The sequence below is a fragment of the Podarcis pityusensis genome, assembly GCF_964106645.2.
Source record: "Podarcis pityusensis genome assembly, chromosome: 11".
NCBI classification, from domain to species: Eukaryota; Metazoa; Chordata; class Lepidosauria; order Squamata; family Lacertidae; genus Podarcis; species Podarcis pityusensis.
The window spans coordinates 17857361-17884941 of NC_138036.1; the positions used below are offsets into that span (position 1 = coordinate 17857361).

Consider the following 27581-nt stretch of genomic DNA (forward strand, 5'->3'; position numbering starts at 1 on the left):
ACATGTCTGGAGAAAATTTATTTTCTTAGAACCGGCACAGAGGTTTAAGACAAGACAATATTTTAGAGGTGAGTCATCCTTCCTTGGGCTGTTGTTTGGAGGTTTTTTCTTTGGTCTCCTGTGACCAGAGAATTTGGTTTCTCCAGTTCACAGAGTACTGACCAAGCTGAAAGAAAACAGTTCCAAATTGTGTCCACCCTTCTTGCTCAACTGAAGTGACCCTCGAGTGATACTGGCTGATAAAAGAATTTTGGCAGCCCTTGCTAGGCTCCAAATAAATAAGGAATACACAGCCTGCCTGCCTTGGACTGCTGTTTTCATTAGAATATTGCCAGAGTTGTTTGCAACTAGTTCTGCATATAAACAATAGTAGATCTGAACCTTGGAGGTTATTTCCTGCCATAAATATTACAAGGATATGGGGTGGACAACAGCTTTATTTTCCCTTTAGATGTCATTTCAGTCCTTGTTATTTTCAGGCACTTCAACTGGAAAGACTTCAGTGGGATGATGTGGGGTGCTCTCCTGCTTGCCTCCCCGCCCCATAAAAGTGTGGGAGATGCCCCATAGAAGACAGTATAACCCCTCCAGCATTGTAGCTGGGTTCCTGACATGCCAGTCCTCCTTTATTTCTCCCATTAACATCTCCCAGCTGCTGCTTTTTTAAATAAAATTTTATTAAAGCTTTTTCACGATACAATAAAAGAAAAGGAACCGATCTAAATGAAAGCAAAAGCAAGGAGAGAAAGAGAAAATAAGCCACCAAAGGAAAATAAAAATATTCAAATCAAAAAGGAAAGTGAAGATAAGAAGAAAAACAAAAAGGGACTTCCAGTTTTCCATCTGTTTGTCACATAAAAGAAATGATTCAAAATATTCACTCTAGAACAGGGGTTGGCAAGGTTTACCTCGCTTGGGCCGGTTCACTCCTGCGGACATCGCTCCGTGGGCTGGATCGTGTCTGTGCAGACACGATTTCCGGTGTCCCGGAAGCGAGTCCCCGCTCCGTGCTGCGCTGGTTTAGCACAGTGCGTGGGGACTCACCGAGTGGGAGGCTTGGTTCAGGGACGGCTCGTAGGCCATTTAAACAACCTCTGTTGGCCACTTGTGGCCCATGGGCCGCAGGTTGCTGACCCCTGCTCTAGAATGACACCTACCTGATCTACTTTCTGTTAGGCAATATTTTCCCAGTCTTCAACCTAAATTGATTAATTCATTTTCCTTTTTAAACAAAAAGTCCAAGAGGGCTTCTCTAATTATTATTAATAAATGTCAGCAATAATTTTCTCTAACCAATCAACTTTGTCTCCAATAACTTCAACAATCATTCCTCCATGTTAAATAATAATAAGTCTTTCCATCTTTGTCTCTCTGCTGTGTTCCTATATTAAAATAATGTTCCAGCCTTCTTTACTTAGTATGTATTTATTAGTTGACACCTAATTACACAATTTCTCTGTGTAGTTTCACTTCTGTTTCTTCCTGGGAATATCCCACTTGGTATTGACCTTCTTAGTGATGGCTCCCCATTAGTGGCATGCCCTCCCTGGCAAGGTGTGTGCATCCCTCTTTTGCACACTATTGACATTCAGGAGAAAGTTAAAAGCGTTCCTGTTCACCCAGGCATGTGATGGATGAAAGAGACTCTCCCTGGCAACCTCAGCATTCTTAGTTCTAAGGTTATGTGACTGTGAGCTGCACAACTTTGCAATGGCATCCCTTGGAGGTTGTTCTTAATCTTTTTGCCTCCATGGTAGGAATTTGTTCATTTTTAGAGTTCCCTTATTTTGACATTTCTCATTGGAGTGAAGGGTCTGGGAGTTGAGAGAGGTCCCTCTCCTCTTTACAGAGCAGCTGGAGGCTGTTTCCAAGTCCCAAGGACCCTAATCCCCATGCTAGCTATCCTCCTTTCTTTGAGAAGAGCAGACATTCACTGGCAAGTACAACATTTCTGTTCTGGTAGGCAGAATGGATCAAAGTATATTTCTGTAGATACAGTCATAGCTAAATCAATACTGTACACGCCTGTATCATAAGTCACAGCGGATCATTTTTACATTTTGAACCTGGGTACAAAAAATATCCCATGTTTGATTTCAGTATTTCATATTTGGCATAGGTGGCATGCAATGGTATGCAGTATTTTACAATCATATTTGGTAGCTTATAGGAAATGTTCACTGTCTGGGTTTTTTTTCCTTTTTTGACATGAAATGGTAATGGAATTGCTTGTGGGATTTAATGTGTGGTGTTTACTTAATATCAGAGCATCCAGGAGACACCAGTACATTTACAGCAGTCAAATTTCATAGCTGTAATTCCAGTTAGAATGACAAGTTCGGTAAATCTCTTAACATTTGCAAATATTTGGCTTCAGCTGATAGACTTGGCTGATTTGAATTATACCTTGTGTCTTCTTTGCTCATCCTAATCAGACCTGATCTCGACGCCAATTGGACAGTAATTAGAGAGCAGATCCAAATGGACTCCATGGTTCTGAAGGGTCTCACTCCAAACAACAAGTACCAGTTTGCAGTCCGAGCGTCAAATTCATATGGATCCAGCCTGCCTAGTGCTCCCAGTGACGCTATCAGAATGTTCAGTGAGTAGAATATCCTTCTTTGATTGTTTGGCACTTAAAATATTCACGGTGGCGGAGAACTCTCTTTAGCCACTGATGGTATTTTTTAAACACTCCCTTCTTCCCTGTTCCTTTGCTCCCTGAATCTGGCCTCGCCGACTACCTGGAGGTTAGCAGCTTCCAGAATTCTGTAAAAGTCAAGCCATGGGTGCAATTAAAGGAAGCCCCAGGCTAAAAAACAGCCTCATGCTTCTCCCTTGCAACCACAGAATTCTCATTTTTTTGTTTTATAGCAGCTACATACGGAATTGATAAGCAAGCATCTTAGGGAGAAGAAACACAGACAGCCCTGTTATTCACTTTCTCCTGCAGTTCTTTAAAACGGAATTGTATATATTGCGTGCACAATTTAAAAACGACTACAGAAAAAGACCAAAGTAAATCTGTGATGCTGTGATAGAAGGTTGGAGGTGCTTGCACAACTTGGAGCACTGACTGAGGGGCAGGTAATGGGATGAGCCAGTTTGCGTCCGTTTTTGGATCAGATGTTGTGGAGTGAACATTGGACTCTTTTATTGTTGTTGTTGTGCGTGTGTGTGTGAGGGTTGTCGTCTCTTCAGCCTTTGGCTATCCTGCCTGCATGCCTTGAATTTTGAAACCCCCCGCGCTCTTTGAGGATGCAAGAGCAGAAATAAAAGCTATGTGAAGTATAGCTAAGGTAAAGGTAAAGGGACCCCTGACCATTAGGTCCAGTCGTGGCCGACTCTGGGGTTGCGGCGCTCATCTCGCTTTATTGGCTGAGGGAGCCGGCGTACAGCTTCCGGGTCATGTGGCCAGCATGACTAAGCCACTTCTGGCGAACCAGAGCAGCGCACGGAATCGCCGTTTACCTTCCTGCCAGAGTGGTACCTATTTATCTACTTGTACTTTGACGTGCTTTTGAACTGCTAGGTTGGCAGGAGCAGGGACTGAGCAACGGGAGCTCACCCCGTCGCGGGGATTCAAACCGCCAACCTTCTGATCAGCAAGTCCTAGGCTCTGTGGTTTAACCCACAGCGCCACCCGCGTCCCTGAACCAGCAGTCCATTCTTGTACAGCTTACCCCGGGTCCCCCTGATGACTCTATTCTGGTTGTTTCCCTACCCCACTTCACGTCACTGGCTGTCTTTGTTTGGTGTGAGAAAAGTCGACTGTAGTGCATGGCCAGCCCTACCATTAGACAAAGGGACCCAGGCTCTTCAAGTGGCAGATTCTGCAGGCAGGGAGAAGGGTTGGAGAACAGAACGGTGTGTGTCATGTGGCTCACCCTGTGCACTGATAGCTGGTATGCAGCAAAAGATGCTGTCCCATCACCTGTGTAGGAAGTGAGGTCACATCTGCCCTATACAGTAGTACCTCAGTTCTTGAACGAAATCCGTTCTGGAAGCCCATCCGACTTCCGAAACGTTCAAAAACCGAGGCACAGCTTTCCATTGGTTTTAAGAGCTGCTTGCACTCAGCGGAAGCCGTGTTGCATGTTTGGGTTCCGAAATACGTTTGAAAACGGGAACATTTACTGTGGTACCTCGGGTTGCATATGCTTCAGGTTACATATGCTTCAGGTTACAGACTCTGCTAACCCAGAAATAGTGCTTCAGGTTAAGAACTTTGCTTCAGGATAAGAACAGAAATCGTGCTCCGGCAGTGCAGCGACAGCAGGAGGCCCCATTAGCTAAAGTGGTGCTTCAGGTTAAGAATAGTTTCAGGTTAAGAACGGACCTCCGGAACGAATTAAGCACTTAACCCGAGGTACCACTGTACTTCCAGGTTTTCGGCATTTGAGAACCGAAATGTACAACAACAGAGGTGTTTGCAAACTGAGATTCCACTGTACATTTAAAACACTCTTATACCATTTTATTAGTCATGAAGAAACCTGGGAACTGCAATTTGTTGAGGGTGCTGAGAAGTACAGATCTGTGAGGTCATCACCCTTAGCTTCCAGGACTCTTTGGGGGAAGCCATGGCTGTTAAAGTGGTGTCAGAGTGCTTTAAATGGTTTACAGATATGGAACCAGGGGAGCCGCCATCTTGTCCTTCATTGCAGGCAGGAAATAGCTAGGGCCAGCCCTGACGTAATGGCATCAAAACACAGAGAAGTTCATGGAGGAGTGGGGAGTTTTGACGGGGGTACCATCCTGTGTGTGGACAAAAATGAAAACTGGCCGCAGGTTCAGGATGAAGCTGAGCAGAAGGATTCATTAAAAACCATGGTGGGTTTGGGAAAGAGAGCAGTATTCTGAATTATCAGACTTGAAATGTTAAACCTGAATTCTGTTGGGGTGGGTTTTGTTAGCAGTGCTATTTTTTAATCCAAACTTCCTTTTCATGCCAGCCTCTTTCATCTCCTGTGGTCTTGGCCTTCATTCCTTGGTCCCAGTGGGACAACTTCATTGCAATTTGTTCAGAATCTTTAGAATTATGATACCCGTTGAAGTTTCTTGGGTTTAAATTTAACTTCTAAACAGAATGTTTATGGAAACCTCTTCCAGGTGCAATCTGCTCTATGGAATTTGTAGTCTGGAATTCCTCACGGAAGGTCATCTGTCTTTGTTGCTGGACACACGCTCTTCCCACATCCTGTTTATCTTTAGACATAAATTTTTCAGATCCTTCTGTATCCAAAGATAGATGTCTTTTCCTCTGCTGTTTTGGGTATGATTGGCTCCTCTTAACACAGAAGCTCAGTTATAGCTTATCACAATAACAATAATAATGCTGTACAGTGGTACCTTGGGTTACATACGCTTCAGGTTACATACGCTTCAGGTTACAGACTCCGCTAACCCACAAATATTGCTTCAGGTTAAGAACTTTGCTTCAGGATGAGAACAGAAAATGTGCTTCGGCAGCAGCAGGAGGCCCCATTAGCTAAAGTGGTGCTTCAGGTTAAGAACAGTTTCAGGTTAAGTATGGACCTCTAGAACGAATTAAGTACTTAACCCGAGGTACCACTGTATAACAACAATAATATTGATATGTATGATATATAAAAAGCCACTTTATGTTAGGTGCTCGTATAGTGGCGGCCCATGAACTAGAGCAAGCACCCCCAAACTTGGCCCTCCAGATATTTTGGGACTACAATTCCCATCATCCCTGACCACTGGTCCTGTCAGCTAGGGATGATGGGAGTTGTAGTCCCAAAACATCTGGAGGGCCGAGTTTGGGGGTGCCTGAACTAGAGGGAACCTGCCAGATCTCTCCCATCAATCTGCAATCTGGGCCCAGAGCTATCTTGAACCATGTAATCTGACTATGCAAGAAGCTGCCTGAATATCTAGATTGCTTTGTTGTGTGTGTGGTGGGGGAGAGAATGGAGTGTTGTGGTGTTCTTCACAGGACCACAACCTCTGAGTATTCTCAGTTCCCTCCCATGTTAAGAAACAGGGCTTGTAGCCACTCTTGGTCTCTGCTCTTGGATCTAAGCCCCCTGATTCATCATGGAGGAAGATTGAGGACAACCTGTCGTTCCCTATCCTTTTCTAAAAGCCAACCAACAATTATTACAATCTTCTTTTTCCAGGTTGGTTTTTTGTTTTGTTTTGTTTTTGCTTCTCCTCTTGCACCCAGGCTGTTTCTCTTTGCTTGGCCCTTCCTCAGCTTCTTTTGATGCTTATGAAGTAGCATCAGCCTGTCATTCCCCTGCTTCTCCAGACTTACATTCTTTCATCACACCTGAGCTTAATTTTAGGCAGCTGCTGTCGGTGGGGAGCCAAAATGCACTGGCATCTCTTGGACGTATCACAGGCATATTTATTCATATATTTATTTCTTCTGTTAGATATTTATTATTGTCTCCCCAGTTGGGATTCAGGGTGGCTTCCAACATTTAAAAATAGCATTCTAAAACACAAAGTAATGAGAGCAAACTAGCTCAGAACAATAGCTAGAATACACCAAAACCTGCAAGTAAAATACTTTTTTGCCCTGACAGCAGCCCAGTGATCAACATTGTCTGCTCCTTAGTTTTTAAAGACCTGAACAGGATAGCGAAAGGATAGCAAAAAGGGAGTCAATCTTATTTCTCCTGGGAGAGAGTTCCATAATGTGAAAGCAGCCCCGTTCTCAACTGAGGATCCTAGCACCCGGGCAGGTGTGAACAGGGAGAGACAATCTCTCAGGTAGCCTGGGCCCAAGTGTGCAACCTTCTGACCATTTTACCCTTGCTTGTGTAACTTAGAGATAAGCCACTTGGGCCTATGGAGAAACAGGTTTTATTCTCAAAGGCTGGAATCACAAAGTCACTGTGTGCAGGAGGGGCATTTAACTCGTTCTGAGTCATATCTCCATGTTCATCCATACATTTACTTTCTAGAGAGGAATAGTTGCCATTCACTCTTATAGGGAATAGTAACAAGCAGCTCATGGAAACTTGATTATAAGGAAGGAAGAAGCTGCCTTTGGTCGCTGATTCTAGATAGCTTGGCCTTCAGGGACTATGTGTGTTTGTGCAACATATCTCTGTCCACTGCATTTGCCCAGAGGTCTTTGCAGTGTACAAGCCCCTAGCCTCTGCTTTTGTTTTGGTGGGGTAAGCAGTATTTGGTGGTGGTTGTTTGGTTTTTTGACATTTAACTTAATCATTACCAGATATCTCACTTGGTTAGAGCATGGTGCTGATAATGCCATGGTTGCAGGATTGATCCCCATATGGGACAGCTGCATTGCAATGAGTTGGACTAGGTGGAGCCTTCCAACCCCTTCCAACAATTCTATGAAGGACCTGGTCTGCAGCCTGGAAGTCGGGAGGCGGAGGTCAATTCTGTGTCCAAGGCAGCTGTTTACCAGCTCCATCTGGTATGCAGGCTGAGACCCTACCTGCCCGTGGACTGCCTCGCCAGAGTGGTGCATGCTCTGGTTATCTCTCGCTTGGACTACTGCAATGCGCTCTATGTGCGGCTTCAAGGTGAGCCGGAAACTACAACTAATCCAGAATGTGGCCGCTAGACTGGTGACTGGGAGCAGCCGCTGAGACCACATGACACCGGTCTTGAAAGATCTACATTGGCTCCCAGTATGTTTCTGAGCACAATTCAAAGCGTTGGTGCTGACCTTTAAAGCCCTAAATGGCCTCAGTTCAGTATACCTGAAGGAGCGTCTCCACCCCCATCGTTCTGCCCGGACACTGAGGTCCAGTGCCGAGGGCCTTCTGGCGGTTCCCTCACTGCGAGAAGCCAAATTACAGGGAACCAGTCAGAGGGCCTTCTTGGTAGTGGCGCCTGCCCTGTGGAATGCCCTCCCATCAGATGTCGAAGAAATAAACAACTATATGACATTTAGAAGACATCTGAAGGCAGCCCTGTTTAGGGAAGTTTAAAATGACTGAGGTTTTAATGCATTTTTAATCTTTTGTTGGAAGCTGCCCAGAGTGGCTGGGGAAGCCCAGCCAGATGGGTGGGGTATTAAATAATAAATTATGATTATGATTATGATTCTGTGTCCTCTGAGCAGTTCACATAGCAGAGCAGGACATCTGGCTTCTTCCCCACTGTCAAGGCCAGTAAATTACCCATCAACTGGAGTAGAAGAGGCTGGTCTTTCTGCTTAGTTTTAGCCATTAAGCAAAGCTACCTTGTGAAGACTTAAAATGCAATCATTTCCCAGACGTAAGTGGTGTAAGCTTGTGACATTGGCCTCTTCATGAAAAGGCATTGTAAGCTGTTGATCAATACTCAGTTGCCACCTAATTAGCATCAGCACGAGGTTTTTTCAGCTCCCTGTTTATTTTAACAGGGTTGATTTGCTATAACCTAATCCTTGATTATTTGGAGAGAGGCTTCCTTTCTCAATGTCTCCCCTGCAGGGCTTTCAATTAATTACGGGCTCAGGATTACAAGGATGGTAGGACATCTTAAGTTGGTGTCGGGTCATTGCAAGAGCAAGACTTTGTAAATGAAGTACTGCATGCCCTTAACAGCTGTCGCCCACTTTTTTTGGATTTCAGGAATCACCATTCCTTTAACAGTTAACTGATCAGTTGCCCATTATGATCTAGTAAGCTCTTCCATCAGTTGCATAAAACTTCATCTCATTCTTGCTCTAGGAATAATAGTAGAGCCTTTTACAAATATCCCTGCTTTCTTACAGAGACAGTGCTATTTTATGGCACTGTTGCGTTGCATGACATGATCCGACAGAGGAAATGAGAGAACACAAAGAGCTGAAAACACTGCGGGGGGTTAGATAGCTTCATCTTCATGTGTGAAGACACCAAAATAGGAGGAGACATGGCCATGACACTTACCAGCTGCGTCATTGCTTGCCTTTAAAAAAATATCTCTTCAGCTAACAACATAAAGAGTTGATGTATTCTTTGCAGCTGAAACATTTTTCGCAGGCTTGGAGAAGTAAGATGAAAATGATTTCTGACTGTGGGTCCATGTTTTCCAACTTACATTGGTCTAAAATAGTATTATTATCATCATTATAATAAAACTGAGTACAGTGGTACCTCTGGTTACGAACTTAATTCATTCCGGAGGTCCGTTTCTGGTTGTTGTTTTTTAATGTACCGCTTTTCTTAAATGTAATTGAAAGCCCACAAGTAAAAACACAACTGAAAATATAACAGTACAATAAAGGATCAAAAGGCGGCTAAAGAGATAAAAGTTGTAAAAAGCAGAATTAATGCAGCCATATGTAAGAGAGTGAAATGTTAACATCTAGAAATGCTTTGTGCACAGGTACTTGGTTATCAAAAAAATGAACGAAATGAATAAATTTCCTGTTCCTGAAAAAAATCATCAGGATTTTGACTTGCGGAAAGAAATGAGACATTTTAGGCTGTTCTATCAATATCCAAAAGTGAAATATTCCCCTGTGAGCTAAGGCTGTCTTGCTGGGCTCTACCTTCACTTGATGTTCTCTTCAAGGAGCAAAGGCCTGGTATTTAAGGACATTTGAGTAGAAATTAGGCAGCCTTCAGCAGAGCTGCAACAACTGGGGAGGGGGGTTGTTTGCCCCGAGTGAAACCTCCAGAGGGACGCTATTGAGGCTCCCAGCCTGTGTTTGTGTGTATGCAAATGCAAGGGTGTGTGCGCGCGCGCCAAACTGGGTCTTTGACCTGGATGAAATAAAGCCTAGTTTCGCCCTGTCTTTAGGACCCTTTAACCACACTGTTCTATTTTACGTATACCATGTGACTGACACAATATGTGTAGGTGACTATACCAACTTTATCCTTGCAGACCTGGAAGAGTTAGGGAGTGGAAGCTACGGTCCTCGTTACATTACAGAATCTGGACTTGGAGACGACGAAGGAGCTGACCTTGATGATTCAGACTACGATATTTACATTGACGAGGTAAAGCTAAAAGTGCCACTCTGGTGTTTAGGTCCCTCAAAATATTTTTGGGGGAGGTTACAGTGTTTAGGTCTGAAAAATATAGGTAAAAATGTATAAGCTCATGGACATTCCGATGACATAATACGCCTTTCTCTGTATGTTGGGGGTGAGGAGCCTTTTTTGTCCCGAGGTCCGCATTCTCCCAAGGGACAACCTTCTGTGGGCCACATGCCACTGGTGGGCATGGCCAGAGGCAAAAGTGGGTGGGTCAAAGATTCTTGTCTTTGTTTTGTCGGTTGCTGCATGCTGGCCATGTAAAAGCCAGAGGTTTTTAACATACACATAACGGCCTCCATTCTCCATCCAGGCAACAAAATGCATTACAGGGGTGCCCCGGGTTACATACGCTTCAGGTTACAGACTCTGCTAACCCAGAAATATTACCTCGGGTTAAGAACTTTGCTTCAGGATGAGAACACAAATCGTGCTCCAGGGGCGTGGCGGCAGCAGGAGGCCCCGTTAGCTAAAGTGGTGCTTCAGGTTAAGAACAGTTTCAGGTTAAGAATGGACCTCCGGAATGAATTAAGTACTTAACCCGAGGTACCACTGTATTACAATGCAGAGGCACATTCCTTCCATGCAAAAGCACTCGAGAAGGGTGCTGTTAAGGGATGGGGCAGCAGTTCCAAGAGACAGATAAGAGAGACGTATTTGTCTCCTGGCCTGAATTTTCCCACCCCGCTGTATGTCTTCATTTGCTTTGGTCTCACTGACTCCTTTTGATTCCTCGTGTGATCACATGAAGCCATATCCTTTTTCAGACACAATGTGTGTTCCCTGGGTGTGTGGAGGAGAGTCTGTTTGAGTGCAGCAGAAGGACTGTGAAGAGCCTACTCTGCAGTTGGGGAGCCTGCTTTTTGCAGGACATGTAGAGCTGCCTGACCATGGATCTTTGTCACAAAATGTAGAGAAAGGGGGAAGTCTGAGGAAGATGCATGGAGGATCCAGTATATAGGATCTGGAGTGGCCCAATTAGTTCTGGTGAAAATAGAGGGGTAACGTTTTTAAAACTGGAATAGTGAAGTCTTAGCCTTGCAAGGGAATACGGAAAACAAAGAGGAAAGGATTTTTAAAGATAATAAAAGCCGGTATAACTGTATCTAGCCAAAACCGTTCATGGGACTAGTCTTCTGTCTCAAAACAGCAGGCTCAAAATAAAAGAAAGAGAGAGAAAGGAAAGCCAGGAACAGCTTCAAAAACTGGAGGTGAAGCATGCTCAAAGCAAGACATCACTTCTTCTAGCAAAGAGAAGGCAAACAGCCAAGCTGAGCTCTAGGAATCCCCAGCACAAACAGAAACCTGCCAGCAAAATCAGAGTGAAGCAATAATAAGTGGAAGAAGAAGAAGAGCTCAAATGCTGAAGGGTAGCCACATTTTGATCCCCCCCAACACATCCAAATGTTATACTGGTTTGATTCATCTTGCCCCTTCTTTTTCTCACAGAAGTTCAGTTTTTCTCTGTTAGATTCAGGGGGAAGACACCTGCAGAAACAGTTTTCCACTATTTTGGGGTATTGGTATTCTTGAGGTTAATCAGGGCATATGGAGACTCATGAAACTGGCTGAGAGCCACTAGCCATAATTCTTGTATCTTCTTCACACGGGTAAATGATCTCAGCTCAACTAAGGCTGGGCCAGACTTTCTGCTTCCCATGCTCTAGAACGGCCACCCTAGCGCAGCCAGCCATACAACATGAATAATCTTCACACTGGCCCATGATCTCAGTTTGACTAAATCCTGGCCAGCTTTTCTGCTTCTCATGTATCAATGGGGCAGCAGATGCAATTCTACCCTTAAAGGTAAAGGGACCCCTGACCATTAGGTCCAGTCGTGGATGACTCTGGGGTTGCGGCGCTCATCTCGCTTTATTGGCCAAGGGAGCCAGTGTACAGCTTCCGGGTCATGTGGCCAGCATGACTAAGCTGCTTCTGGCGAACCAGAGCAGCGCACGGAAACACCGTTTACCTTCCCACTGGAGCGGTACCTATTTATCTACTTGCACTTTGACGTGCTTTCAAACTGCTAGGTTGGCAGGAGCAGGGATCGAGCAACGGGAGCTCACCCTGTCACAGGGATTCGAACCACCGACCTTCTGAACAGCAAGCCCTAGGCTCTGTGGTTTAGACCACAGCGCCATCCGCATCCCAATTCTGCCCTTAATCTTGCTTAAACAAGGGTTATTGAGCAAACACTGCTCCCTTTCCACTCCATAGCTCTCTAGGGCTCTTGACTTCATCTTGCGTGCAAACAACAACAACAACAACGTTTTTCAAAAGGATCCTTCCAGTCCGGATGACTGGGCATTAAAATGGTCAATGTGGTTCATTTTGGTCAGTGCAAAGAGATGTGCTCCGGGGCAAAATATTTTAATTTCACATGTAAACAAATGAGGTCTCAACTGGGCTTGACAAATCAGGAACAAGATGGGGTTGTGGTGGATAGCTCAGTGAAATCATTGTCCTTTTGGAGAGACCCCTTTGGCACTTCCCCGATCCCTTTTTGTTTATATCAACTGGAATCATTTTGTGTTTTTTTGCCTGCTGTACGGCAGCTGTGGTGGTGGGGAAACAACAGACTTCATGCCAGGTATCATTAGGCAAGAGATTAAAATAAAGATGCCAGTATCACAAGGCCTGTCAACAAGTCTACGGCATGACCACACTAGGAATCCTGTGTATCATTTTTGTTTGTTGCATCTCAAAAAGGATATTGTAGAGCCGGGACAAGTGCAGGAAAGGGATACTAAAGAAATCAAGTCTCTGGAGCAACTTCCCCTACAAGGAAAGGTTATGACATTTGGAGTTATTTAGTTTAGAAGAAGGTGAGTAAGGAAGGACATTATAATGCTGTATAAAATTATGCACGATTTGTAGAAAGTGGATATAGAGGTGTAGGAGAGCTGGGCGGGGGGGAATCACATTTGCCAGCCAATACACACCTTTGGTTTCAGATAGTACATGGGTAGACAAGTCTAAAAAGCCTAGGACACAAATTTTCATGGCCCTCTAGTGGCTATGGTGGCTCATTTACCAGAAGTAATGTATTTAGTATACAGTGGTGCCTCGCAAGACAAAATTAATCCGTTCCGCGAGTGTCTTCGTCTAGCGGTTTTTTCGTCTTGCGAAGCAACCCTATTAGCGGCTTAGCGGATTAGCGCTATTAGCGGTTTAGCGGCTATTAAAGGCTTAGCGGCTTAGTTGCTAAAAGGCTATTAGCAGTTTAGCGGCTTAGAAAAAGGGGGGGAAAGCGAAAAAAAAATCTCAAGACTCGCAAGACATTTTCGTCTTGCGAAGCAAGCCCATAGGGAAATTTGTCCCGCGAAGCACATCGAAAAACGGAAAACCCTTTCGTCTAGCGGGTTTTCCGTCTTGCGAGGCATTCGTCTTGCGGGGCACAACTGTACGTTACTCTGGTAGTGAAGGGATGCGGGTGGCGCTGTGGGTTAAACCACAGAACCTAGGACTTGCCGATCAGAAGGTTGGTGGTTCGAAAGCACATCAAAGTGCAAGTAGATAAATAGGTACCACTCCTGTGGGAAGGTAAACTGTTTTTCCGTGCGCTGCTCTGATTCACCAGAAGCTGCTTAGTCATGCTGGCCACATGACCCAGAAGCTGTACGCCGGCTCCCTCGGCCAAGAAAGCGAGATGAGCGCCGCAACCCCAGAGTCGGCCACAACTGGACCTAATGGTCACGGGTCCCTTTACCTTTACCTTACTCTGGAAGTGTATACAGTGGTACCTCGGTTTTCAAGTGTCTCGGAAGCCGAACATTTTGGTTTTCAAACGCCAAAAATGCTTCCGTTTTTGAATGCACCTAGGAAGTCGAACAGCTTTCTTTGCACGTTTTTCGATTTTCTCAGTTGAACTTGCAGCCAGCCCTTTGCGCCTGGGTTTTTGAACGTTTTGGAAGTCGAGCGGTCTTCCAGAACATATTACGTTCGAGAACCGAGGTACCACTGTACTTGATTCTGACCAAACTAAACCAAAATCTGCAGCTAATTATGCTAAACTTACTTTTACCTTTCTTTCTATCATCAGCTGAAACCACTTCCTGCTATCAAAGGTGGCAACAGGAAGTTTTTGGTTGAAACCAAGCTCACGCAGGAGTCTAACGCAAGGCTTCTTTCTAGACTGCTTTCATCGACTTCCTCTCCTATTAGTTCCCCTACAACAACTACTCTGCCGCCACGTACCACCACAGCAACCAGCGTTACTGCCAAGGCCACCAGGTGGAACAATGGGGCTTCGGTGGTGCGGCAGTCTGAGCTGTCCTGCGATGAAACCATCTGCTCTACCGACAGCTTCTGTGTCAATGATTACGAGCGAAGTGGTTCTCGTTGCCATTGCAACCTTGGCAAAGGAGGAGAGAGTTGCTCAGAAGGTTGGTTTACTTTGGTATTTGCAGTGTATGCTCTGCAAGTTGTTTTTACCGGGGGAGATTTGCAAAAGAGCATCCTGTATGTTTGGTTTAGCAGTAGTGGACATACAGGGAACAGTTGGAAAAGGGTTATGGGCAGGTGGTAAGCTATAGAAAAATCTATGGAGAGAGCACACATGTACTCTCTTGGGCGTTAGCTGGTGTGGGTTCTTCAAAACCTAAGGCTGTGAAAGGCTAAAGGGAAGGCAGAGCCAGACTGTCAGATGTGGCTGAGAAAGAAATTTTCAATAGAAAATGCCTTTTCTAATTCTTAAATGTGTCCATTTTATTTAGAGGTGAACTGTTAAGCAATATGTTCTTATTGTTGTCTTCCAGATGTTAGTATTCAGTATCCTCAGTTCTTTGGCTACTCATACATGACCTTTGAACCTCTGAAAAATTCCTACCAGACATTTCAAATTACTCTCGAATTTCGGGTAAGTGTGTATGACCTTGAATCCACAAAGCCATTTTAAATAATGGGTTACATTTTGACTCCTGGGAAGAATAGTCAACTGGAAAGTTTTGCAAAGCACCCCTTCTCCTGAAGCAGCAAGGTTTTAACGAATGAAATATAGGAGAGCTGTGGAACAGTGGCTTGGCGCTCCTCATGCTTCTTGAGAAAGAAAGAAATTCTGAAGCTTAATGGAGAAATTGTATCAAACTAGAACCGGTAGAATATTGTGCTGGAAGCCATTTGAGGCCAAGTTAGGATTCTCTCAAGGAGACCCAAAACATGACTGAAATGGAAAAGTGGCCTCCACTAGACTTTCCCAACAATTTTTGCATGTGAAGCTGCCTTGGCAATGTGATTCCACATAGAGGGAGTCAAGCAAAGAAAAGTTCAGGTTCCAGTAAGGCAAAATCAGGTAGCAATCTGAATAGCTTCTCCAGAAGCTCAGGCTGGAGAGTTGTATGACCCAGCACAATTGTTAGTTCAGCAACAGGCAAATCAAGACAGGGTTTTAATGAAGGCTGCAGCTCCATTTGGGTGAGTAGCCTCTTTAGTTAAAGTTGCGTAACCTGCTTCACTAGCTGATGACTTCAGTGCCACAGAAGAGACTGTGATTCTGCTGGAGTATCTGGGCTGGGGTGTGATGGTGCAATTGCTATGATATGATGATGATGATGATTTAATCAGCTTCTTACTTGCCCTTTACCATGGGGTCTCAGGGCAGTTTACAACAATATTAAAATACTGTACTAAAAACAGTTAAAGCATATTGCCATAAAAATAACAAGAATGAATTCTCAAATATTTATCACAAGCATCAAATGCCAGGGGTAAAGAGGTGAGTCTTCAGAATCTGACAAAAACTACTTAATGAAAGGGCCAGATGTATCTCTGCAGAGCGGTATTCCACCACTTAGAGACTGGGACAGAGAGCACCCTCTCCGAGGCCGCCATACCTGAACATCTGAAGGCAGTGAAACAACCAAGATGGCCCCTTCTGCGGAATGCAACACCTGAGAAGGGTCTGTAGGGTTGGAGATGGACTGCTGGAGATTTCGGGACAAAGTTGTTTAAGACTTTTTAAATTTTATTTTTCTATTATCTTTTTAATTGATTTGCAAAAATATAAACATAAAACATAAAACAATTCAGAATCCAAATATCAAGATTACTCTGAATCTCCCAACTCCCCCCTCCCCATCCCTTCCATGGGTCCTTTTGATTCTATTCTCAGCTGCATATCAATACTTCTCAATGTTTTCATCTTCCTTAGGTTATCTATACTTTCTGTTAGATTACAAGTGTATTTAAAATCCTGCTAATATTTTGGCCTGCTTACAATGATTTCATATATACATTATAAGCATTTCCCTTTTTTTTTTAAATTTCTTGTCAGGAGCTTCCCGGTTAATTTTGCCATTTCAGCACAGTCCATCAACTTGATTTGCCATTCTTCTCTGGCTGTCTCTTCCTTCCATCTAGTTGTTTAAGACTTTAAACACTTCACTGTGAGCATCTTGAATTGTGCCTGAACAACCTCCTCAGATCAGGGTGGTGCTGGCAATGCTGATTCCTCTTGTGCTGGGACTTCCAGAGTGGGGCGGGGGGGGGGGCTGTTGCCTGAGGCTGTTTCTTTGGTCATATATCGTCCTAATATGTCCTCCAAATCTCCAGACTTCTTGTCTTGAAGATGGGGAATCAGACTCCCCCCACCTGTGTATAGGTGTTGAAATCAGTCACAGGTCCCAAATATTAGAAACTGTGTTTTCACTTACATATCTGACGATTCACACTCCTGCTTTATTGCTATGGCCCTGGAAACACATATGTACGTGTGTGTGTGTGTGTGTGCGCGCGCGCGCGCACGTGTGAACTGATTGAATTATATTTTAATATATTGCTAGGGGGTTACTGTTTTTTTCCCTTTTGTTTTCACCGTTTTTTGGAATCGTACTGGTCCATTACCATATTATTGAATTTTTATGCTTGTATTTTCTCCAGCGCTTTGACTGGACATCATTCAGAAAGGTGGCTTTAAAACATTTAAATAAATAGAGTAACATATAATAGGCTAGTAAGAAAAGCAGGGCCAAGGAAGTATAAAGGCACAAACCATCCATGTTGAAGGTTTACCGTTCCACAGCTTTTGAGGGGCAGTTATAGGCAGGAGCACAGTTAACACAGAGACACTGCTTTATCAACTGTTAAGATTAACCTTTTCACGTGTCATTTTACTCCCAATTTTGTCAGATTATTATTATTAATTTTTGCCCAAAAGACAGATCATTTATTTGAAGCAGCTTTGGTATTGCTGGTTTTTCTTAAATAGAATATTGAACAGTTATGAATCTAACTTTGCATCTTGTTTGCATTTGAGGGGAGTTAATGGAAGCAAAACTGAGCTCCCGGTGCAAATCTGAGATGCGCATCTCTGTACATCCCTTGTATAAAGCATGCACTCCTTTGTTTGGAGAGCATTCTGAGACATCATAGCAACCATCAGTCTGGTTTTGCTTGGTTCACTACCCATGAGACACAAACCTGAGTCACCTTAGCTTTGATTGTCTAGTGAGAAGCAGGAAATGACAGACCCGTTCGTTTCAAAACAAAATCACTCCCCATCTCTCATACTTTTTGTATTTTAGGGCATGTATTTTAGGGTCCTGTGTCTTAGCAATTTTTGTTTTTATCTGTAAGCCACCTTGAGTCCCATCAAGGAAAACAGTGGAGATATACCGTATTTTTCGCTCTATAAGACGCACCAGACCACAAGACGCACCTAGTTTTTGGAGGAGGAAAAGAAGAAAAAATATTCTGAATCTCAGAAGCCAGAACAGCAAGAGGGATCGCTGCGCAGTGAAAGCAGCAATCCCTCTTGCTGTTCTGGCTTCTGTGACAGCTGCGCAGCCTGCATTCGCTCCATAAGACGCACACACATTTCCCCTTACTTTTTAGGAGGGAAAAAGTGAGTCTTATAGAGCAAAAAATACGGTATATATATGGAATATAATAATAACAATAACTCCAAGCAGAGAATTGCAATTGCTGCAGCATCAGAAGGGATCCTGGGACATGTTTCTTTGGTCATGTGACCGAGCTGTCACTGTGCTGTGGTGGCTAGAAGGACTGGGCTTGTGACCAAGCTCAAATCCTTTCTCAGCTGTGGAATTCCCTTTCATGTTGCCTAACCTACCCTTGCCAACAAAGGTCCGTATAGTTAAAGCTATGGTTTTCCCAGTAGTGATGTATGGAAGTGAGAGCTGGACCATAAAGAAGGCTGATTGCCGAAGAATTGATGCTTTTGAATTATGGTGCTGGAGGAGACTCTTGAGAGTCCCACGGACTGCAAGAAGATCAAACCTATCCATTCTTAAGGAAATCAGCCCTGAGTGCTCACTGGAAGGACAGATCCTGAAGATGAGACTCCAATACTTTGGCCACCTCATGAGAAGAGAAGACTCCCTGGAAAAGACCCTGATGTTGGGAAAGATGGGAGGGCACAAGGAGAAGGGGACGACAGAGGACGAGATGGTTGGATAATGTTCTCGAAGCTACCAGCATGAGTTTGACCAAACTGTGGGAGGCAGTGGAAGACAGGAGTGCCTGGTGTGCTCTGGTCCATGGGGTCACGAAGAGTCGGACACGACTAAACGACTAAACAACAACAACAACAAACCTACCTCAAGTGGCAGTTACTAGGATCCAAACAGGGTGCTGTGTGCACTGCTCTGAGCAATTTAGAAGAGTTTTGGAATAAACAACAAATGAATAGAACAACTTGGGCTGACCTCAGTCATATTTTTGCGTGCTTCTGTATTCCCAGGCTGAAGCGGAAGATGGTTTGCTTCTGTACTGCGGAGAGAATGAACATGGGCGTGGGGACTTCATGTCCGTGGCAGTCATCAGACGAAGCATTCAGTTCAGGTAAGAACTACAGAACGATGCCAGTGGAACTTGGGTAGCTTGGCTCCATGTCTGTAATATAAACATTGTCATATCCTTAGTGAAGCTTTGGAGAGAGCTCCTCAGGTGATGCCTTGGCCAAGCTACTATTTAGCTACTCTCCTGGCTGCCCCTGGTTGGGTACACATTGCCTGGAGGCAACCAAGCAGAGTTGTTTTTAATAACTGAGAGGGAGGAAGAGAAAACAGGCTCCCGCTCCCTTTTCAGACTTCCAGAGTGCCACAAATGAGTTGCAATTGGCACGGGCGATGTTGCTGATGTTGCCTGTTTTGAGCATATACAGCTAGATTCTTTTCAGGAGGACGTCTCTGTGAATGAGATATGTCGCAAGGATAAGGGCGCAGGCAGTGATCTCTCAGAAACCTACTTCTTATTTTCTTTTAATCACACCCAAGTGATGGATGCCAAGCAAAGGGGGAAAGAGCACATTTCACACATGTGCATCTTTGTCTTGGCTGGCTGCTGAGGCTTCCTTGTCAGTCAGCTCCACCAGCAGCTTGAGTTTCATATAAAGAAAACCGATATTATTAATACAGGCCTACCTCTCACCAGGGAGCCAGGAGAATTCCCAAGATAAATTATTGTGATAGCAGTAAGTCAGATTCTAACCCTGTGCATCTCCAAAACCATTTTTGAAATGTGTTGGTTTCTTGTTTATATATGTGATATATTTTCCTGTCTGTAGCCAGAGGATGTGAAAAGCTCAAACTCCTCTGTGTGGGGAAAGGAAAGAGATTAAAGAAAACTCTCTCTCTTTCTCCTTCTCCCTCTCCCTTTTTGTCCATAATAAAAGAAGGTTAGATATAAGCGTCCAGTGAACAGCCTTGGAGTATGAGAGAAGATTGCATCATTAAAGCTAAATAGGTGTGGACCTGGTTACTAATCTGGATGGGAGACCACTTAGTGTGTTGTTTTAAATTAAAATATATGCTTAGTTGTTATAAAGAGATAAATGTGAGCCATGTGTTTGGATCTCATACACTGCTTTTGAATGTTAAAAAGAAGTGGAGCACTGTCTTGAGGTAAGATCCTTTAGGGCAGTGGTCCTCAACCTTGGGGCCCCAGATGTTTTTGGCCTACAACTCCCATGATCCCTAGCTCACAGGACCAATGGTCAGGGATGATGGGAGTTGTAGGCCAAAAACATCTGGGGACCCAAGGTTGAGAAAGGCTGCTTTAGGGTGAGTTAAGTTTGGTCATTTCCTGAGAGGTTGTCCTGTTGTCCTGTTGTCAGGTTCAACTGTGGTACTGGAATTGCAGTAATTACAAGCGAGAACAAAGTGAAGCTCGGTAATTGGCACAGTGTGACTGTGTTCAGAGATGGACTGGATGGATGGCTTAGGCTGGATAACAACCGTCCAGTTTCTGGTAAATCCCAGGTGAGTCATATACCGTTTATGAAAGGGAATGCTCTTTTTAAAGCGTTTTGGCAGTGGGAAGGTGCTGGAGTGCCAGGGAGTCCCCAGAGCCAGGAATGGCCAACTCACCCCATATTCTGGGAACCAGAGCAGCCCAATGTAGTTGTGTCTTGTGGCTTTTCCGGGGACGTTTGGAGAGTCCTTAGTGCTCTCCGTCCCCCATCTTCCCACATGTCACTACGTATACCTGTTGCTTCACGTTTACCTCTAGGATTAAATCACTCTAAAATATCCCAATATCAACAGCTGCCCCCACCTACCAAATTGAAGAGTCTGTCAAATATTATAAATGGTGAAATGTATGCAAGGTACCACCTTATAAGTCTGCTGGCTTCCAATGTCTAAATCGGCCAACGGCGCTAGAGGGTTAAAAAGACCGTTAGCAGTAACTTTGCTGGATAATTGAGATGTTAATGTAGGGGTGAGATAAGCCTAATTTGAATTTGTTTAAAAATAATAATTAATGGGGGGGGGATGAGGATGATGTGTTTTTGATAAATTGTTATGTTGAAATTCCTAATAAAAATATTCAAAAAAACCCCCCAAAAATAATTAATGGTTTATTAAGCAACGCAGAGAATTGCCATCAGGTAGCTAAATTGTGAAAACCTGTTTGGTTCAAGCTTTGAATGCCTTTCCTAGCTGATATTATAGTCAGCCTATTTCATTTAATTCTATTTTATTTTTCATTTCACTTCACTTTATTTTTACTTCACTTCACTTCAATTTACATGGCTATGAAGAATCCATAGCAAAAGGCTCAGGGGTTGGATGTGTGGCACTCCAGCTGCTGTTGGACTTCAACTTCCATCCACGCCAGCCGCCATGTGCAATGGTCAGGGCTAGTGGAAGTTGCAGTCCAGCAACATCTGCAGCCTACAGGTTCCCCACCTGTGTATTAGCTGAAGCAGAAATCAGTTGTTTTTAACCAATTGTATTCTGCAACATGTTCAGCAAATAAAAGCAAAATTCAGTGCAAAAAAAAAAAAAAAGAAAAAGAAATCAAAGCCCTTCTCTCCAGCTTCCTGGCAGAAGAGGCAGTGTGTCATCTGGAGAGCACACCTTCTCCTCACCCCAAATGAAAACATTTTAACACACTTCAATGTATATGTATAGGGTCTTGGTTCCAGAACTAATGCAGTGTATTGGACCTGCATGTTTCTTTTCCTTAGAAACAAAACTTTGAGCCATTAAAACTATATCTGAATTACAATTTGCTTGGGGCATCTGAGAGCCAGCTTGGAAGGTTTTCTGTGGTTTGCCATCTCTGCCCCGGACGTGTGACTAGAAAATTGCCTCCCTTCCTCAATCCTGGAGGTGGGCATGTTTTGAAGCTGTTTCTTATCGCAAGGCACTGAATTCTCTAGTTATGATGTTGCCCAAGGCATGGACTGAAGGCATATGATGCAGCATAATTGCTAAAGCTAAGGAAATCTGAGTCTGGTCAGGCTAAGAACATAAGACAAGCTCTGCTGGATCAGAACAAAGGCCCATCTGGCCAGCATTCTGTACTCAGAGTGGCCAACGAGAGATACATGGGAAGCACACAACTGGGGTCAGAGCACTACCCCTCTCTCCTGCTCATGATCTCCACCCAGGAAGTGGTATTCACTATCACAGATGGGGCCAGCCCTATCGTTGGACAGAGTGATGCAGCTGTGGCACATAGTGATGGAGGAAGAGCGGACAGGAGAGTGTGAGTCATGCAGCCACCTAAGTTTAGCCCCCTGCTCTCAGGTGTAACTTTTGTCTCCAGTGTTGAAATAAGAGCTATTCTGGCCAATTTCTGCACATGGAACTGGGAGTTTCCATCTTGGTTTCTACCTTAGGAAGCACAACGTCTTGGGCCAGCCCTGGAAGAAAAGTGATATCTCTAAAAGCTCTGAATAAATTAACAGGTCTAATTATCCTCCTTCAGCCAAATTTCCTATCAGTGTTTTCACCCCACTTTCTAGGGTCAATACAGCAAAATTACTTTCCGGACTCCCTTCTATCTTGGAGGTGCTCCTACCGCCTACTGGCTAGTGAGGTCTGCAGGCATCAATCGTGGCTTTCAAGGCTGTGTCCAGGCACTCACGATCAATGGGAAGATCATGGACATGCGGCCCTGGCCTCTGGGGAAAGCTCTTAGTGGGGCAGATGTCGGTAAGTGTGGTCTTATTCTCATCCTTGTCCATAAGAGAGAGAAATGGGTTGCTTCCTTCCATATAGAAAAGCTAACCATCTCTGTCCAGTCATGGTTTAAGTTTAACCTTGCCCTGCCTTAGAGCTATGTTTTGTTTGCTTTCGTAAACTTTAAAATGGGCACAACAGGAACCCAATAAGAGCCTTGACAAAATGGGAGCTTTCTTAGAAAGGGGGCTGGCTGTTGCAGATAACTAATAATATTTTTATTTTATTTTATTTTTCTAAGTGCACAAGCTAAAATAAGACGAGAAAAAACCAAAAATCCTATAGACATTTCATGATTGCTATTGCAGCTTAAACTTAACCTAATACTGCATTTGTAAAAATGAATTCTAAATACCATTCAATTTGTCTATGGCGAGTCTACTTTTGTACGCAACTTGTTCATGTGTTTCAAGGTTGTACATATCTTCTATCCGTTCATTGAAGGGAGCTGCATTTTTATTTTTCCAGTTCATCAATACCTGTCTTTTTGCTGTAGTAAGGGCGCAGAGAGTCCCTTTGTTAGGTTACATGTGTTGGATATATAATTCAAATAACAAATAATCTGCCCTGACACCACTGGGATCATGTGATCCCATCTTCCCTTTTCTCCTCAGCCTGCAGAATGGAATGGGGCACGCTTGGTGCTTCTAGTCAGGCCGAATGTCTTTCGCCTTAACCTTTCTCATGAAACCTGACCTGAGCCATTGGGTCGAGGCAACCAAGAAATATAAATTAACAAAAGCCTCACATTGCTCACCTGACTGAAAGGTTTGCTCAAGTGACTGCACCTTATTAGTGGTAGAAATGGCTGTAAATCCTGGTTTCAAGTCTAATGTTTCTTAGGTAACAAGCTCAACCTTCCCCACCCCCTTCTGTATTTTTACAGCTGGTATCAAAAGAGGCCACTGGCCTGCGTCAGACATAATAGTGGTTGCTGCACTACCTTCTGGATAAAAACACCAGAGATCTATGAGATACAAAAATAAAGCTAATAGATTGGCCTGGAAAGCAGGCAGTGAAGAAAATAAGGTCTTGGAGAAGCACAAAGGTTGACCCTTTTCATGATAGAGTGAGAATCTGTGGAATACATGCAGAGCTTGGAACATATCAAAAGTTCCCTCTGATCTGTATTGGTTCCTAGATTTCAGCTATTGCAGCCCCCAATGCCACAGTTGCTTCAGCAGCTGCTTTCACTTCAAACAAACAACTCTTTTGGGGTGTTTTTTATGTGTGGCCATTGGTGGCCTGATGCCGAAGAACGAAAACAAAAAGTGTGAACGATGCTACTTGCAGCAGCAATGTGATGGGGGAGCACATTAGGGTGATCTTGGTGCTTCCCAATGGATGATGCTGAATGTCTCTTTGAAAAGATGCTGAGCACCAGTGGTGGCCTCACCTCCTTCACAGCCATGGCTGCCAAAGGCAATGGCATGCTCCTCAGTCATGTGGCCTTCACTGAGCTATCAATGGCTACTGTCATGATGGCTATCCTCTGCCTCCCTGGTTGGAATACCAGGTGCTGGAAGCCACAAGAGGAGAGAGGGCTCTTGTGCTTGAGGGTTTCCCATGGGCATCTGGTTGGCCACTGTGAGAACAGGATGCTGGACTAGATGGGCCATTCACCCAATCCTCTATTGAGCTGCTGGTGCTGTGTGAAAGACGGACACTGCTGGGGTCACCACCACCAAACTCTCCTTTGTCAGGTTCAGCATGTGCCACAGCAATATCTGCAGCAACCTCTTCCTCTCGTGCTGCGGAAGGTGTTCCATTGCTGATAAGGGCAGTTTCCTAATCCGTTCCCCCAACCCCATTTTCCCTGGGAGACACCATTATACGTAGGGCTTGCCTCTGAAGACAGTTCAGAAACTTCAGCTAATACGGAATTCAATGGCCAGGTCGCTCACCAGAACAAGGCAGTTTGGGCATATTACACCGATCCTGGTCTGACTGCACTGGCTACCAGTTAGTTTCCAGGCCCAATTCAAAGTGCTGGTTTTGACCTATAAAGCCTTAAACAGCTCATGACTGCAATGCCTCAAGGACCGCCTCTTTCCATATGAACCTACCCGGACCCTGAGATCATCTTCTGAGGCCCTCTTTCATGTGCCCCCTCCTCAAGAGGTCCGGAGGGTGGCAACACAATAATGGGCCTTCTCTGCAGTGGCAGAGGGAACTTCTCCCCAGGGAAGTTCGGCTGGCACCTTCATTATACACCTTTAGGTGCCAGGCAAAAATGTTCCTCTTTAACCAGGCCTTTGGTTGACCTGATTGACATCCTATACCCTTTTAAAATGTGGTTCTTTTGGGGGGGGGGGGCTCTTGTGCGTGTTATTGGGTTATTGTTTTTATTTTGATTTTATATATTGTGATCTTTTCTGTGAACCGCCCTGAGACCTCCAGGTGTAAGGCGGTATATAAATTCAATAAATAAATAAGTTATCACATTGACCCCTGGGAGGACCTCCATATTGACAGCCAAAGCACTGCAGTGAAGTGTCATCAGGTGGGAGCCTAGCTAGGGAGCCTAGCTACAGAGACCTCCATGGTCCAGAATCTGAGGCCTGGCAGTCCAGATTTGGACTATGGTCCCAAAGTTCTCCAGTCACAGGCTAGCTGAGGGGTGGCCAACATAGCACGCTCGAGATGTTGTTGACCTCCAACTCCCGCCAGCCCCAGCCAGCGTGCTCAGTGCTTGGGGATTATGGGGATTGTAGTCCAGCAGCATCAAGAAGGTTGGCCAGCCCTGGGCTAGATGGGCCAAAAGTTTTGACTCATTCGGTGCATATCAGACCCTCACAGCCCAAATATATTCACAAGATCTCTATTCACCATCACTGCTAATTAGAAATAACCTGGTGTATCTTCTAGGGCCAGATCTGATCCTCCCAGGGGAATGCACTTGCCCTCCAGTTGCCAGTCTCAAAAGTTCTTGCAGAAGGAGTCAAGGGCTTTAGCTATGGGTCTTTGGAAGTGGGGCTGAAGCCAGTGACCCATTCACATCCTTCCCATTGGCCCTCCCTTGAAACTAGTTCTATTTAGTTACTTATTAAAAGGGTACATACAGTTCCATTTTTTTCTCCAGTGAACTTGGAGTTCGGGGAGGGGGTATTCTTAGGCTGGATACTTAAGGTAAAATGGTAAGATCTGAGAAACCCACCTCTTCAAAGCGACAGTTTTCTTAGATTTGGAAGAATTTCAGTCTTTATAGAAAGCACGTAGGGCTGCGAAGGTTGTCTTTCAAAATTCAGACAGCCGTTCAGTTTAGCTGCTTGCAGCATTCATTAAATTAAGAATGAGATTGTATACAGCTCATGTTTTGCATTGTCCAAGAAGTCCTGAATGCCCCGGTTTGAAGATTAGAGCGATAATGTTGATTTGAGTGAACAGATGGGAAGAGAAGAGTGATCAATTGATGGCATGTCTCTCGAAAAGGTCTTTGATTGGATTAATGGGCTTTTATTCGTAAACCTTGATAACTCAATTCAGTCCCCTCAACGCTTCCTTTTCAGCAAGTTGTCAAGGCTGTCTTTCAGTCTTTAGAATTTCTTGCTAGTGGCATTTCTATCAACTCATTCATCAGTCTTTAGGGAAGAGATGAGTTGGGATTTTATTAGCATAGAAGTCAAGACAGGTTGGTTGACAGCCTCTGCACACTTACCTGGGATGAAGCCACACTGGAACTCAGTGGAACTTACTTCTGAGGAGACAGGGCTGGGGTTTCACTGTCAAGTCATTCATTGTTGCCTGAAACGGGTGGGGATCCTGTGAATTATCACCACAAACAGTTTTTTAATAGAGCCCCAGACTGTATTTTGGAGATATTCAAATTCTTTGGCAATGTTAACAGCTGCAGATAGACCTTGAAGCCAAACTCATGGGCTTCTCAGCCCAAGGAGCCTCCAAATGACCACTCAGGGAGCAGCAGTGGATGGGGCCTGTGACAAACAGCCCCACATGGCTGCAAGACCTCATGCTTGGTGCCTGGGGTCCAAAACCACACCAGGGCCCACAAAGTGTTTTGTTAGTTGTTACATAATTCTTCCTTCCTTCTTCTTTTAAATATAGTATAGTCAGAATGGCCAGCTAAGCGTCTAGAGAGGCTCATTGATTTTATTTTATTTTAAATAATATATTCTTCGGCTCTTCTGCAATGGAATAGTGTTTATTCCCAAGTAAATGCATTCAGCACAAGGGAGAAGGAAGCAAACTCTGCATGATGGTGGAAATCCGGATTGCCAAACTTTATTGATTGGTTGTCTCTGATATAACAGGAATGTAGGAGCAATTAAAAAGCATGGGGATGTTGGAGCAGGTGGGAGAAGAGAAGTGTTAATTGTGTGCTGTCTTAAGACACAGCTCTCTGACATTTTCAGTGAGGACCTTTCTATGCCACAGCAGAGAGAGAGAGCCTTCATCTCTTCCAATGCCCATGATCACTGCCGCCCATGCCAACCCTAGGATGCCCAGTGACTGTGTTGGTTCCTGGAAGGGCAGGCTGGGTGACCAGACCAGATGGAGAACCTGCTTCATTTTGCCTATAAAGCTCTGCAGGGACTGTGGTGCAGCTCATTCTACTCACTGTCTGGAGGTGTCACACTATGGCATCCACCTAAGCTTAGCAGCCTGGTACTGCTGCATCCCATAGAATTGTGGTGATTTCCAACTCATGCCTGGACTTGATGTGTGGGATGGGAGTCTCCTGAACCACATGCCAGGATTCATGTTGGCCCCAAAGGGCTCTGTTGCCCTGGTAAGGCCCCAAAGCCCAGGGTCTATGTTTACCTAACTGCACCACTGTCCTATGGGAACCATCTGAGGAGACACCACCGAGACTGCTTGTCCTTCCTGCTTTTGGGGAGAGAGGCACTGAAAAAATCCTTCTTCCTATCCTGAGAGAAGCTCTTCTTCTTCTTCTTCTTCTTCAAAGGTTAAATTGCTGACACTGCCTGTTGAGAGTTTTAAGAAATCCAGGCGGTGGCTTAGCTTTAAAGTTACTAGCAACTCCCATAGGTGACAAGCCCCAATCCACTTGTGATATAATTATGGAATATCCTCGGGGGGGAGGGGGGGACCTTTTCATTGCCAAGAACAGAGTTGCTTCTCTAAGGAATTCAGCCTTGCTTCAGGTTTGTGATCGATCCTGGAAATCAGTTAGGGGAGAGCATGAGCTCTGTTGTTGCTGCCACGT

General features: G+C 44.5%; 1 protein-coding gene across 2 annotated transcripts in view; it reads left to right on the forward strand.

Annotated features, from left to right (window-relative positions):
• Positions 1 to 27581, forward strand: part of EGFLAM (EGF like, fibronectin type III and laminin G domains) — a 104583-nt gene that overhangs the window by 47886 nt on the left and 29116 nt on the right. For both annotated transcript variants that reach the window (XM_080972398.1, XM_080972399.1), the window contains 7 exons: positions 2436 to 2602; positions 9811 to 9926; positions 14008 to 14350; positions 14723 to 14823; positions 18664 to 18764; positions 20038 to 20182; positions 22177 to 22366. In XM_080972398.1, coding sequence (XP_080828524.1) covers positions 2436 to 2602; positions 9811 to 9926; positions 14008 to 14350; positions 14723 to 14823; positions 18664 to 18764; positions 20038 to 20182; positions 22177 to 22366 — 1163 coding nt within the window. The remainder of the gene's footprint in view (positions 1 to 2435; positions 2603 to 9810; positions 9927 to 14007; positions 14351 to 14722; positions 14824 to 18663; positions 18765 to 20037; positions 20183 to 22176; positions 22367 to 27581) is intronic.